The 13,463-nt window shown below is 35.3% G+C and overlaps 1 protein-coding gene across 4 annotated transcripts in view; it reads left to right on the top strand.

Annotated features, from left to right (window-relative positions):
• The window catches only part of NBEAL1 (neurobeachin like 1), a 167,636-nt gene that overhangs the window by 73,301 nt on the left and 80,872 nt on the right, over nt 1-13,463 (top strand). For all 4 annotated transcript variants that reach the window (XM_047869187.1, XM_047869186.1, XM_047869185.1 and 1 more), the window contains 9 exons: nt 1,405-1,494; nt 3,999-4,167; nt 4,626-4,759; nt 5,225-5,384; nt 5,494-5,596; nt 6,350-6,506; nt 8,450-8,608; nt 10,087-10,246; nt 13,087-13,175. In XM_047869187.1, the coding sequence (XP_047725143.1) occupies nt 1,405-1,494; nt 3,999-4,167; nt 4,626-4,759; nt 5,225-5,384; nt 5,494-5,596; nt 6,350-6,506; nt 8,450-8,608; nt 10,087-10,246; nt 13,087-13,175 (1,221 nt within the window). The remainder of the gene's footprint in view (nt 1-1,404; nt 1,495-3,998; nt 4,168-4,625; nt 4,760-5,224; nt 5,385-5,493; nt 5,597-6,349; nt 6,507-8,449; nt 8,609-10,086; nt 10,247-13,086; nt 13,176-13,463) is intronic.

Genomic DNA, 13,463 nt, shown 5'->3' with positions numbered 1-13,463 from the left:
ATCAAGTCCCACTTGCCTCTCTCTCTGCCTCTATCCTGCTTGCTCATTCTCTCTCAAAATAAATAAATAGCCAAAAGCTGTTTGCATAAGTTGGTTTAAAACTTTAATTTTTTTTAACTTTATAGGATTTTTTATTTTTTAAAGATTTTTTTTGATGTTTATTTTTGAAAGAAGGAAGAGAGTACGAGTGTGGGAGGGCCAAAGAGAAGGAGACACGGAATTGGAAGGGGGCTCCAGCATAGAGCCTGATGCAGGGCTCGAACTCTTGAAGCTCAAGGTCATGACCTGAGCCCAAGTCAGATGCTTAACTGACTAAGCCACCCCGGCGCCCTCCCAAAATTTTTTTGAAGTTTAGTTGACACACAATATTACATTAGTTTCAGGTGTACAACACAGTGATTTGACAAGTCTGTATATTGTGCTGTGCTCACCACAAGTGTAGTTCTTGTCTGTCACCATAAGCACTATTACAATACCACTGACTGCATTTCCTGTGCTGTACCTTTCATCCCTGTGGCTTACTCATTCCATAACTGGAAGCCTGGATCTCCCACTCCCCTTCACTCATTTTGCCCATCCCTCCCCACCCTCACTCCCTTCCCTTCCCCTCTGGCCACCATCAATTTGTTCTTAAAAGAGAAAAAATTGTAAACTCCAGTGATGGGTGAGTAACTTGTTGCTATAGCTCTTCTATCAGGTGACAAGTAGAAGTGACCTGCTTTTGATGAGTGAGTCCTTTAGAATCTAGTCCCTTACAGGAGTGCTGATGCATAGGGGCACATGTACCCCAATGTTTATAGCAGCACTTTCAACAATAGACGAATTATGGAAAGAGCCTAAATGTCCATCAATTGAGGAATGGATAAAGAAGATGTGGTTTATATATACAATAGAATACTACTTGGCAATGAGAAAGAATGAAATCTGGCCATTTGCAGCAACATGGATGGAAATGGAGGGTATTATGCTAAGTGAAATAAATCAGTCAGATTTCACTCATATGTGGATCTTGAGAAACTTAACAAAAGACCATGAGGGAGGGGAATGGTGAAAAAAAAGTAACGGGGAGGGAGGCAAACTATGAGAGACTCTTAAATACTGAGAACAAGCTGAGGGTTAATGGGGAGTGGGCAGAGGGGAAAGTGGGTGATGGGCATTGAGGAGGGCACTTGTTGGGATGAGCACTAGGTGTTGTATGGAGACCAATTTGACAATAATTTATATTTAAAAGAAAAAATAGAATCTAGTCCCTGATTCTTTTAAGAGGCAATGAGAATAACAGTACTAAACTTAATATTGTAAGCATTTTATCATTTTAAATTATGGTGAAATATTTCATATATAAAGTTATTTTTTTGTCCTCATTGTGCTTAGCTGTTGGCCATATTTTCCTTTTATTCTTAGGCTTGCAAAAATTCAATCTGTCTTGATTTATCTACTAATTGTTTGCATGGAAGATTAACAGGAAACAAAGTAGTGAACTGGGACATTAAGGTAAGTTAATGATGAGCAACGTCTTATGTAAGTTTACAGATCCTTTTAAAGAATTTGTCTTTTTACCACCACCAGGTTGATCTGAATAATAAGTCTCAGTGAAAATGTTTGCAAGCAAGATATACAGTTTGAGGTATAAACAATTAAGTAGTTGAAGGACTAATTTGCTTGAAACTTACTTACCTCCTTAAACTGTTTAACAGTTTCCTTAAGAAAAATAATACTACCTTAAAATCATTGCTCCACTTTTAAGGTATTTCATTCCTAAAACTATGTGACAGATTTCATCCCTTACCTTCTCAGAGACTTCATTGATTATCCCTTTTCTCCTGTATCACATGCTTCTGTCAACAGTCTCCCGTCTATTAGCTTTTAACATACTTTGATCTTTCCTCCCTAAGGCTAAAGATGAGTGACTTTTCCTCTTCCCCACATCCCCCTCTGGAGCTGTCATATCTTGTCTGACTTCTGGATGTGCCTCATATATATGTGACAGTTGGACATAATGTCTTTGGTTCTATATAGAGGCCTCTGCTTATTTTCCAAGACTGAGTTAACTGCTCTTGTCATGAATACTTACAATAGTTTATCATTTCACTTAGTGTGATGAATAATAATTTGCTTGGTAATTTAGAGCTTGATTCTCCAGTAGTCCTTAAGAACTTTGAAAAGAGGTACCACTGCTTTTTTACCAGTGCCTGGTACAGGGATATGCAATAACATTTTGACTGACTAATAAAGATTATTTAGATTACTGTGAAAGTCAAGTCAGAGATATCCTATTTCTAAAAGATATTTCTTAAATAGAAATTATAGCTTAAGTAAAATCAAAAGAAATATAAAAGATATTTTAAGGGGACTTGCTGATAAATCAGCAAAAAATCCGTTTTATCTTGTCCTCAGTTAACACCAATCAAATATGCTTATTGTTTCAGTGGAACAGACATTATTAGGATAGTTCTGCCTGTATAAAAATGAATCCATTAATTAATGTTAGTCTCATGTTATGTGGTATAAAGTATTTTTCTCTTTGTGAGATAAGACCACTTAATCGTATCTGTTAAAATAGTAAGATATGTAGCATTTGCCCTTTCATAAGTTAACTTTTGCTGTCACTTATAAGATTGGTTTTACAAGGCTAGTTCTCATGTATTACTTATATATAGAAAGCTGATTTTTTTGTGCCATACATTATACTTAAAAATCAAAGTAATTTTTGGTGCCTTGAGGTACAGCTATGGGGAAATCATATGGGATCAGAGTTAACAAGAAAAGGATCATTGTATTTTTATACTGCAGCACAATCAAACACAAAAAAAGTTACATGACAACTGAAAAAAAAATACTTGCCATCCAAAAACTTAATTTGCTTACTATATACATAGCTTTTAAAAATCAGCATGAAAGGGGTGATTGAGTGTTTGACTTCAGCTCAAGTCATGATCTCGCAGTTTGTGAGTTCAAGCCCTGCATCGGGATCACCGTTGTCAGCATAGGGCTTGCTTCAGATCCTCTGTCCCCCTCTCTCTCTGCCCCTCCCCTGCTTGCGTGTGCTCTCTCTCTCTTTCTCTCTCTCTCAGAGATAAAATACTTTCTAAATGTTAAAAAAAATATCAGCATGAAGACAAAAAGTATGAAGAGGGTTGTGTAAAGAATGAAACTTTCTAGATGGCAGATCAGAATATTTTAGCACTTAATAATGGCTAACCTTGGGTGGGTAGTACCAGTTCATTTTCATTTATTAGCTTACTTAATCCTGGTAACAACTTTACAAAGTGGGAATTATTATCCTCATTTTACAGATGAAGGAACTGAGGCCAGAGAGATTACTAACTTGCCAAAGAATATGGACTGTATTTTGTTAAGCTATTCAAAATAGTCATTTTGACATTCAGAGGCACCCACTTCAACTTCTTTGTTAACTAAAAGTAGAGGAGTCAGTCATATTTCTACCACCAAATGATTTTTTTCTTTATTTATTTTGTTTATTATACTTAATTGCCTTATGACAGTTGTTTCCTCATATCATTAGTGTTACATTATAAAGTCTACTTATGGGGTCGAGTTTGGATTGCTTGTGTTTGGAATCCCTAAACTTTGGAAAACAAAGGTGTGGTAAAAATGGTCTGTCATAGTGTTTCTTGAGTATTAATTATGGTGATCCCCCTAGCTACATTTTTTTTTTTTTTTAAGTAAGCTTCATGCCCAGCATGGAGCCCAACATGGGTGTTGAACTCACAACCCTGAATCAAGACTTGAGCTGAGATCAAGAGCAGGACGCTTAACCTACTGAGCCATCCAGGTGTCCCCTACCCTGTGCACCTTCCCACCCTGTGGCTACTCTTCAAAGCATCTCCCTGAATTAAGGTTCCTTTAGCTTAAGGCTATCTTGTACATTGCCTGTAAGTTCAGCACATTTTTAATGTCACACATGCTGTGCGGGTGTTAAATGACAAAATTGCTCTTGTTTTATAAGATTAAAAGATTGTAATTTTCTTTTTCAGGACATCATAAACTGTATAGGTGGATTAAATGTACTGTTTCCTCTGTTGGAACAAATCAGCCACTTTGGTGAAGGACAGATTTCTGAAGGAATGAATGAAAGTACAGTTTCTGAATTGGTAACACCTGTAGAAGGAGATTGGGTGGTATTGACCTCCACAAAGGCTTCAGGTATTAAGATGAAATTAACACACAATAGTCATTGAGAAATTTGAGAATTAATTGAAAAATAGGTTAAAATGTCTTGCCACCCTTTGGAAGAAATTTAACCATTTGTAGCTGAAGCAGCCCATCCCTAATTTTACTAATGTAATTCAAAAAGTTCATTAATACTTTAGTCAAAAAAATTAAGATGTTGGCTTTACTCTTGATTGTCCTCAGTTTCTCCCGTTAATGGAAATATAACAGCATTGCTAAACTTATGGTAGAAAAAAATGTTTCCATGTGCATGCAAGTATACAATATGCAGTTGCTGCTTTCTCTGATATTTGCATTCTGCAAGTGACCTTTGGAGGCAAATTGCTCAACCAAATTCTTGTTTGTTACTATATGCATTATGATATAGAAAATGTGTTATAAAAATTATTTAGAGTAATATGATCATTAATGACATGTTCACAATTCCTCAGAGTCAAGATTAGAGAGAAATCTAATTGCAACATTTATCTTGATTGTGAAACACTTTATTCAAAGACATCCCATCAACCAGGACAATCTTATTCACTCCCATGGAGTTGCCACTCTTGGTGCCTTACTTCAGAAGGTGAGCACAAATTTAACAAATTTGCAGATGTGGCTAATGATTGTAATAAGCAGTTTGTCTTTAGGGTTTTTTTTTTCCTACTAGGTAAATATTATTTTAAATTACACTACTATGGCTTCATTTATATTAGTGGATGTAATTTTATTTCACAAGCAGGTATTTTATCCTACTCTTAATCACATTTTTACAAGAATTAGCAATCTTACATAATAGTGTATAATTTTTATACATAGGGCTTTGTTAACATTGGTATTTGGGATCTTTGTTAAATATGATTTTAGGAATATGACATTAGGAAAATATGTTCTAGCAGACATTGGAAAAATTAAAGTTTAAGTTGTTTATATTTTTGTAACAGAGATTTTCATACTTAGTAGATATTCTGAATTAATCATTTGTAATTTAAATGTAGCTTAATGATAATTAAGCTGAAATTTACAGAGCCCTCATCTGTTTGGATTTCAGGTGCCAAGTGCCTTGATGGATGTTAATGTATTGATGGCAATTCAGTTACTAATTGAACAGGTATCATTAGAGAAAAATATGCAGCTCCTGCAACAAATGTATCAGTATTTACTCTTTGACTTTCGTATTTGGAACCGTGGAGATTTTCCCTTCCGAATTGGTGAGAGAGCAGGCTGTTGGATCAAATTTTACAATTGTTTTAGAAATTTGTAACTATTTGTGGGATTTTATTTTAGGCATATCATTTAAGAGTGAACTTTGTATTTTAGGTCATATACAGTATCTTTCCACCATCATCAAAGACAGCAGGAGAGTTTTCCGAAAGAAGTACGGTGTGCAATTTCTCCTAGATACACTTAGGATCTATTATGGGTATGATGTCCTTGTTCCTTCTCAGTTCGATACTGTTTTCTGCCTGCCACTGGGTTGGAATTTCTAGATTATTTATTTTCCAGAAATTCTAATATCCTTTAACTTCAGAGAGACAGGAAAATGTGGAGGTTAAAATGATGAACAATGTGTCACATATATTGGGTTTGAATCTTATGTTTCATCAACTGGTTGTAGGTAACTTACTCAAATTTCTGTGCTTAAGTTGTGTCTGTGACAAGGAGATAATAAACCTGTGACACCCTATGGTTGTTTTGAGGATTAAACTAAAGAATTAAGAATGTGTAAAGCACTTACAACTGTGTCTTCTCCTTAGTATTGTTTAAATATATATAAACTATTTAGGGGCCCCTGAGTGGCTCAGTCGGTTGAGCGTCTGACTTGATTTTGGCTCAGGTCATGATCCCAGGGTCACAGGATCGCTCTCCGCATGAGGCTCCACTGAGTGTGGAGCCTGCTTGAGATTCTCTCTCTCTCTCCCTCTCCCCTGCTCATGTGTGCTCTGTCTCTAAAATATAAATAAGTAAGTAAGTAAATAAATAAAAGAAGCTGTTTTAACTATTTTTATCTTTGTCATTGCAACTCCTAGCTTTAAAAGGTTTTCCTTAAAAAGAAAAAACAGATACCATGAAACGTGGACACATCTTTTTTTATACTATGAATTCTTGTGTATAAAAAAGCACTAAACTATAAAAATTTTAAATTGCAATTCTCGCATTTTACTTTCTTTTCCAGGAGTGATTGTAAATACAGTGAGCTGTCTGTAGATGACATTCGAACAATAAGGACTTCTTTGTTTGGACTAATTAAATATTTTCTGTGCAAAGGTGGAACTCATGAAGAGATACAAAGTATTATGGGTTACATAGCTGCTATCAATGAAGAAGAACAGGTATCATGCTCCAGATAACTTTTTTCCCCCACACTTAAGTTGCTACATCATCTTTTAAAATTACATATATATTAAACATACGTTAGGGGCACCTGGGTGGCTCAGTCGGTTAAGCGTCTGACTTCAGCTCAGGTCATGATCTCACACTCTGTGAGTTTGAGCCCCGTGTCAGGCTCTGTGCTGACAGCTCAGAGCCTGGAGCCTGCTTTGGATTCTGTGTCTCCTTCTCTCTGCCCCTCCCCTGCTCATGCTCTGTCTCTCTCTGTTCAAAAATAAATAAAAACATTAAAAAAATATTTTTAAACATACTTTAAGAGTAAAATGTTTATTAGCTATAATACAATATTATGCAGTTGAAGAAGTAAATTTTATCTCCTAACTATAAGTTTAATAAAGTAGTTGGTAATGTAATAAAATATTTTAAGTAGCTAGAAAGTAGTATCTGGAAGTAGTTGCTTTGGCACTTCTGAAGACTATTTTTATAGGCCACATAATATACGTTTACCTGTTATCAAAGATACTGGACAGATTTCTAACATGAATTTAACATAGGTTTATAAAAATCTTGCATAAAGAGTAAATTATATTTCTATTTTTAGGTACTTTTATATATACATTATTCATTTCATTTATACCTCAGAACTACTCTGTAAGACAGTGGTTCTCAGTGTATGGTTCCTGACCATAATTACCTGGGAACTTGTTAGAAATGCAAAACTGCTGAACCAAGTCTTCCAGGTGATTGTGGCACATGGTAAAATTTGCAAACCACTGATATAAAATATACAGACAAGGGAGCGCCTGGGTGGCTCAGTTGGTTAAGCATCCAACTTCAGCTCAGGTCATGATCTCACAGTCTGTGAGTTCAAGCTCTGTGTCAGGCTCTGTGTTGACAGCTTGGAGCCCTGGAGCCTGTTTTGGATTCTGTGTCTCTGTCTCTCTCTCTCTCTCACTCTCTCTCCCTCCCCTTCTCCTGCTTGTGCTCTGTCTCGTTCTCAAAAATAAATTTAAAAAACATAAAAAAAATTTTTTTAAATATACGGACCAGGAAGTAACCTTCCCATTTGCACATTTGGAAGTATATATTCAGAAAGATTAGGTGACTTAAAAAGTCATACAGCTGACAAACCTAGGAATAGAACCCAAGTATATCTACTGCTATTTCTGTGCTCTTTCTCAACACCAAACTTGAGCAGCCTTAATTTATATTGACTCAAATATTTTATGCTTTTCGATGAAGTATTCTTTGTGTACTCAGTGCTTACAGGACTTCATCATTAATATTATATAGATGAGTTAACTTATGCTGTTTCTCTGTAAGGTTAGACTACTTCAGAAGCTTGTTTTTATTTAGAGTAATAATAGCTACCTTATTTCATAATAGCTGTATTGCCACCTGCTGTGATTCATTGCCAATGATGTTTTCTTGGTCAATTTAGTCAAAGAGTTATTTACTGAAATCTTACTTACACAGAATCATAGTAAGATATTATAGGTATATAATATTGAGTTATATCACTCTTTTAGCCTAATGGAGGCAAGGGTAGGTAAGAGAGCTTTATAAATAATCTTGAAACAAACAAAAAGAGAATATAATAATATTTGTAAGAGAGATACAAAGTCCTATGAGGTTTGCATAAGAGAATATTACATGTTGAGGAGACCAGGAAAGGCTTTACGGAAGACATGACTTTTCATGTGGTTATAGCACTATAGGTATATTCAGCAGGTGAATATGTGGGTTGAGAGGATTACACAAAAGGAAACAAGCCAAAAGCATAACGGAGGTAGGAGGCAGGGCTATTTCATAAGACATCAGATAGTCCAGTTAAGCTACAACGTTAGGGTATATATGATTTAGATAAATTACTGTGGTTTATGACTGTATTTGTGCTTCCATGTATGAATGTGGTTGTTTGTTTTGTGTTGTTTAATTTTAAAAGCTCTTTGGAATTTTGGATATGCTCTTCAGTCTCCTGCGTACCAGCCCAACTAGAGGTCAGCTTTTCTTACTGCTGTTTGAACCAGGAAATGCTGACATACTTTATGCCTTGCTCTTAAATCAGAAGTACTCTGACAGACTAAGAGAAATCATTTTTAAGGTATAAACATTTCTTAAACATCTTTATATTTGGGGATATTTGTGAGTATATGAATTATAAATATTCATTTTATGAATGTAAATTCTTTTTTCATACCTACTAATTTTAAACTGTTCAGTTTGTTTTGATACATATTTTTTGTGTTTTTATTGTTTGAATATTTAAAAACTGTATGGATATCTGATCAATTATTTCAGTGGAAAATCCACTTGGTTATATCATTCTCTGTATAAAACATCCGTTTTTTGCCTTCTTTAAAAAAAATTTTTTTCAGCATAATTGACACAGTATTATAATAGTTTTAAGCATACGACGTAGTGATTCTACATGTTTATACATTATGCTTTGCTCACCTCAAGTCTAGCTGCCATTTGTCAGTATATAACGTATTATAATGCCATTGGCTATATTCCCTGTGCTGTACCTTTTATTCCTGTGAGCTAACTGGAAGCCTATACCTCCCACTCCCTTTCACTCGTTTTGTTCTGTCTCTTGACTTACCATGGGTCTTCATGGCAGGTCAGACATTTTAGCAGTTAATAGTAATAACTTGACTTTATGTAGCACCACTATTTGTCAAGCAGTAATATATTCTTCATATACTAGCTATCTTAGTCCTTGCAAAAACCTTATGAAGTGAATATTATTATTCCCATTTTACAGATAAAGAAACTGAGGCCAGAGAGGTTGGTAACTTGTCAGAGGATATTGAATATTTTGTTAAGCTATCCAAAGTAGTCAGTTTGAGCTTCGGTTGAAGCTACCCACTTAACCTTTTTTGTTAAAAAATAGAGGAATTGGTCCTATTTCTACTTTTCATGATTTATTCTACTCATTATGCCTAATTGCTTGTGGCAGTTGTTTCCTCTTATATCATTAGTGTTATGTTATAAAGTCTACTTATGGGGTCAAGTTTGGATTGACTGTGTTTGGAATCCCAAAACTTTGGAAAACAAGGGTGTAATAAAAATGATCTGGCATAGGCTCTCTTGAGTATCAATTATGGTGCCCCCCATGGCTGTTCTTCAAAGCATCTGCCCAAATAAGCTTTCCTTTATGGAGATTAAATGTTATTTCTCCAAAAATGACCTTATATGGATTGTTCATGATACTCTGCCAAAATAACCCTGTACCTAGGGTTTCAGTGTTTCACTTTTAAATGTTGATCTCACTGCAAGAGGTATGGGATTATTAATTCATTCTCCCATTTTAGTATATGGTTGTTTTCCTTTACAAAATGTTTCCTTGTTCTCGAAAATTATTTTGATAACTGTTACATAAGTGTTATACAAATTATGAGATTGATCTAGAAGTATCTTTTTCTTCTTTCATAACATATCTTTGTTCTTCTTGGAGGCTGTAGGGTTTGTTTCCATCTAAGCCTTAGCCATTAAAAAGGAAATTTTAAATTACTTTAAATAGTGACAGACTGTCCTTAGTTCTCTGTGTTGAGAAAAATATATTACTGTTGTAACCAGGTTATGGAACAAATGTTGAAATGCACGAATGTTTATGAACGAAGTAAACAGCGCATTCGGCTCAGAGAAGTTGGCTATTCAGGATTGGGACTTCTTCTTAATGAAGCACCCGTTAATGCCAATCTCATTAAAAGCCTCACCAATCAAATTATAAATACAGGTATGACTAAGGCTGATAATACTGATATATTTAAGAAATGTTCTTCATAGTAGCATAATTGTATTTGATATTCTCAGTTTTTTTCCTGAAGGTTTTTTTTTTCCTTTCCTTCCTCAGGTTACTTTTTAAATTACCTGTTATTTGATTCAGCAGGGCTTTATTAGGTACTATTTTTTATCTATCTTTTTTGTTATTATCTCCCCAGGGCATAGCATAGTGCCATAGGCCTTCAGTAGAAATTTACTGATTGATTAGTAAATAATTGAGTTCTCTATAAGGAAAAGATGCTAGAGAAAATACATACAAAACATTTTATCTTTTTCTTTAGGGAGCGTAAATCCTTAATTTCAGATATTCTTTTTTGCTTCTCATTTTTTTTAAGAAAACTTTTTTTAGTACTTAGGACAAACTATAGTGTTTATGTCAGATGCTGGGGGTTTAAAAGGTATAAGATAAGGTTCTTCGCTTTGATTGGTTTACCTTCTCATTGATAAGACAAGTACATAAGATACAAGATATGTACATAAAAAGATAAATAATATGGATATTATAACAGTATGGATAGTATTTTCAGGCAATAAAAGAAAAGAACAGTTAGGGCTTACTCAGGAGAATGTCAAACATTCTAAATCTATTTTCTTTGCAAGATTTAAACATATGTATAATCCTTATTTTAAATGAGAGTTATTTCAGCATTTATGTAACTGTTACCCCCAGTTCATTCTTTGAGAGAGAACTTCAAAAAGAATGCAGCTGGAGGCATCATGGTTCTTGATTTCAAACTGTTAGAGTAATCGAAACATACATACACCATTGGAACAGAATTGAGAGCCCAGAAGTAAAACAATGTATATCTGGTCAATTAATATTTGACAAGAGATCCAAGAATACTCAGTGGAGGAAAAATAGTCTATTCAATGAATGGTGTTGGGAAACTGGATATTCATATGCAAAAGAATGAAAATGGACCCCTATCTCACACTACTCACAAAAATTAACTTGAAATGGATTAAAGATTTAAATGTAAACCCTGAACCATATAACTCCTAGAAGAAAACATAAGGAAAAGCTCCTTGACATTTGTCTTGGCAATGACTTTTTGGATATGACCCCAAAAGCACTAGCAACAAAAGCAAAATAAACAAGTGAGGCAATATCAGACTAAAAAGCTTCTGCACAGTGAGAAAAACTACCAACAAAATGAAAAGGCAGTCTACAGGGTGGGAGAAAATACTTGTGACTCAAATATCTGAGAGGAGGTTAATATCTAAAATACGTAAGGAAATCATATAATATAATAGCAAAAATAAATCCAGTTAAAAATGAGCAAAAGGGGGTGCCTGGGTAGCTCACTTGGTTGAACATCTGACTCAGTTTCTGCTCAGGTCACACTCTCATGGTTTGTGGGATCCAGCCCCACGCTGGGCTCTGCATTGACAGCTGAGAGTCTACTTGGGAGTCTCTCTCCCTCCCTTTCTGTCTTTCCCTCACTTGCGTGCACATGCACATGTGCATGCTCTCTCAAAAAATAAAAAAATGTTAAAAAAATGAGCAAAGGACCCGATGAGACTTATTTTAAGTTTTATTTATTTATTTTGAGAGAGAGAGAGCACAAGCAGGGAGGGGCAGAGAGAGAGGGAGAGAGAGAATCCCAAGCAGGATCCATGCCAACAGCGCAGAGCCTGAGGGGGGCTCCATCCCACGAGCTGTGAGATCATGACTGAGCCACCCAGCTGCCCCCTGAATAGACAGTTTTTGCATAGAAGACATGCAAGTAGCCAGCAGGTAGATGACAAGGTGCTCCACATCTTTAATCATAAGGGAAATGTAAATCAGAACCAGAAGGAGATAGCAGGTCTTACATGTTAAGATGGCTATTATCAAAAAGACAAAAGATAACAAGTGCTGGTGAAGTTATGGAGAAAGGGGAACCCTTGTCCATTGATGCTGGGAATGCAAATTAGTGCAGCCATTATAGAAAACAGTATGGAGGTTCCTCCAAACATTAAAAATAGAACTATCATATGATCTAGCAATCCATCTTCTGGGTATATATCCAAAGAAAATGAAATCACTATCTCAAAGAATTATCTGCACGTTCATTGTAGCATCGTTTATAATGGCTAAGACATGGAAATAGCCTAAGCGTCTGCTGATGGATGAGTGGATAAAGAATGTGTTATGTGTGTGTGTATATGTATATATAAAAGAATATTATTCAGCCACAACAAAGAAGGAAATCCTGCCATTTGTAACACATTAACCTGCAAGACATTATTATGTTAAGTGAAATTAAGTCAGAGAAGGACAAATACGGTCTCACGTATGTTGAGAAATTAAAAAAAACCAAACTCCTAGAAACAGAGAACAGATTGCTAGTTGCTGGGGTGGGGTGGGAGGTGGGGCAAATGAATGAGGTGGTCAAAGGGTACATGCTTCCAGTTATAAGATGAATAAGTTCTGGGATCTGATGTGCAGCATGGTGACTATAGTTAACAATGCTGTATTATGGACTTGAAAGTTGCTAAGATCAGATCTTAAAAGTTACCACCATGATAGGAAAATGGTAACTATGTGAGGTGATGGATGTTAATTAACCTTATTGTGGTAATTATTTTACAATATATATGAATATCAGATCATCATGTTTTACACCTTAAATTTATGCAGTTTTATGTCAATTATATCTTAGCAAAGCTAGAAAAAACCAAAGGCTGTCTATTGTTGACAGCAAGAAAAATAAAATAAAAATGAAAACAGTTATTTCATTAACCATCACTCATAGTTCTTTGGCTATCTCTGGAATTTAATTTTAACTTTTTGTTTTTTCCCCACCGTAGATCCTGCTATTAATTTCAAAGATCTGTTGTCCATGGTATATATATCTCACAGGACACATATAAATGTCAGGGTGGTTATCTGCAGAAAGGTTAGTGAACTTTTAAAATATACTTTAAAGGGGTGCCTGGGTGGCTCAGTTGGTTAAGCGTCTGACTTCATCTCAGGTTATGATCTCGTGGTTCATGAGTTTAAGCCCCATGTCGGGCTCTGTGCTGACAGCTTGGAGCCTGGAGCCTGCTTCAGTTTCTTTCTCCCTCTCTCTCTGCCTCTCCCCCATTCGCACTCTCTCTCTCTCTCTCAAAAGTAAACGTTAAAAAAATTAAAATACACTTTAGAAGTAACAATATTGTCATACTGTGAATAGCTTTTATATTGA

Source organism: Prionailurus viverrinus, chromosome C1 (assembly GCF_022837055.1).
Source record: "Prionailurus viverrinus isolate Anna chromosome C1, UM_Priviv_1.0, whole genome shotgun sequence".
In the NCBI taxonomy this organism is placed as follows: Eukaryota; Metazoa; Chordata; class Mammalia; order Carnivora; family Felidae; genus Prionailurus; species Prionailurus viverrinus.
This window is presented reverse-complemented; position numbering and strand designations above follow the sequence as displayed.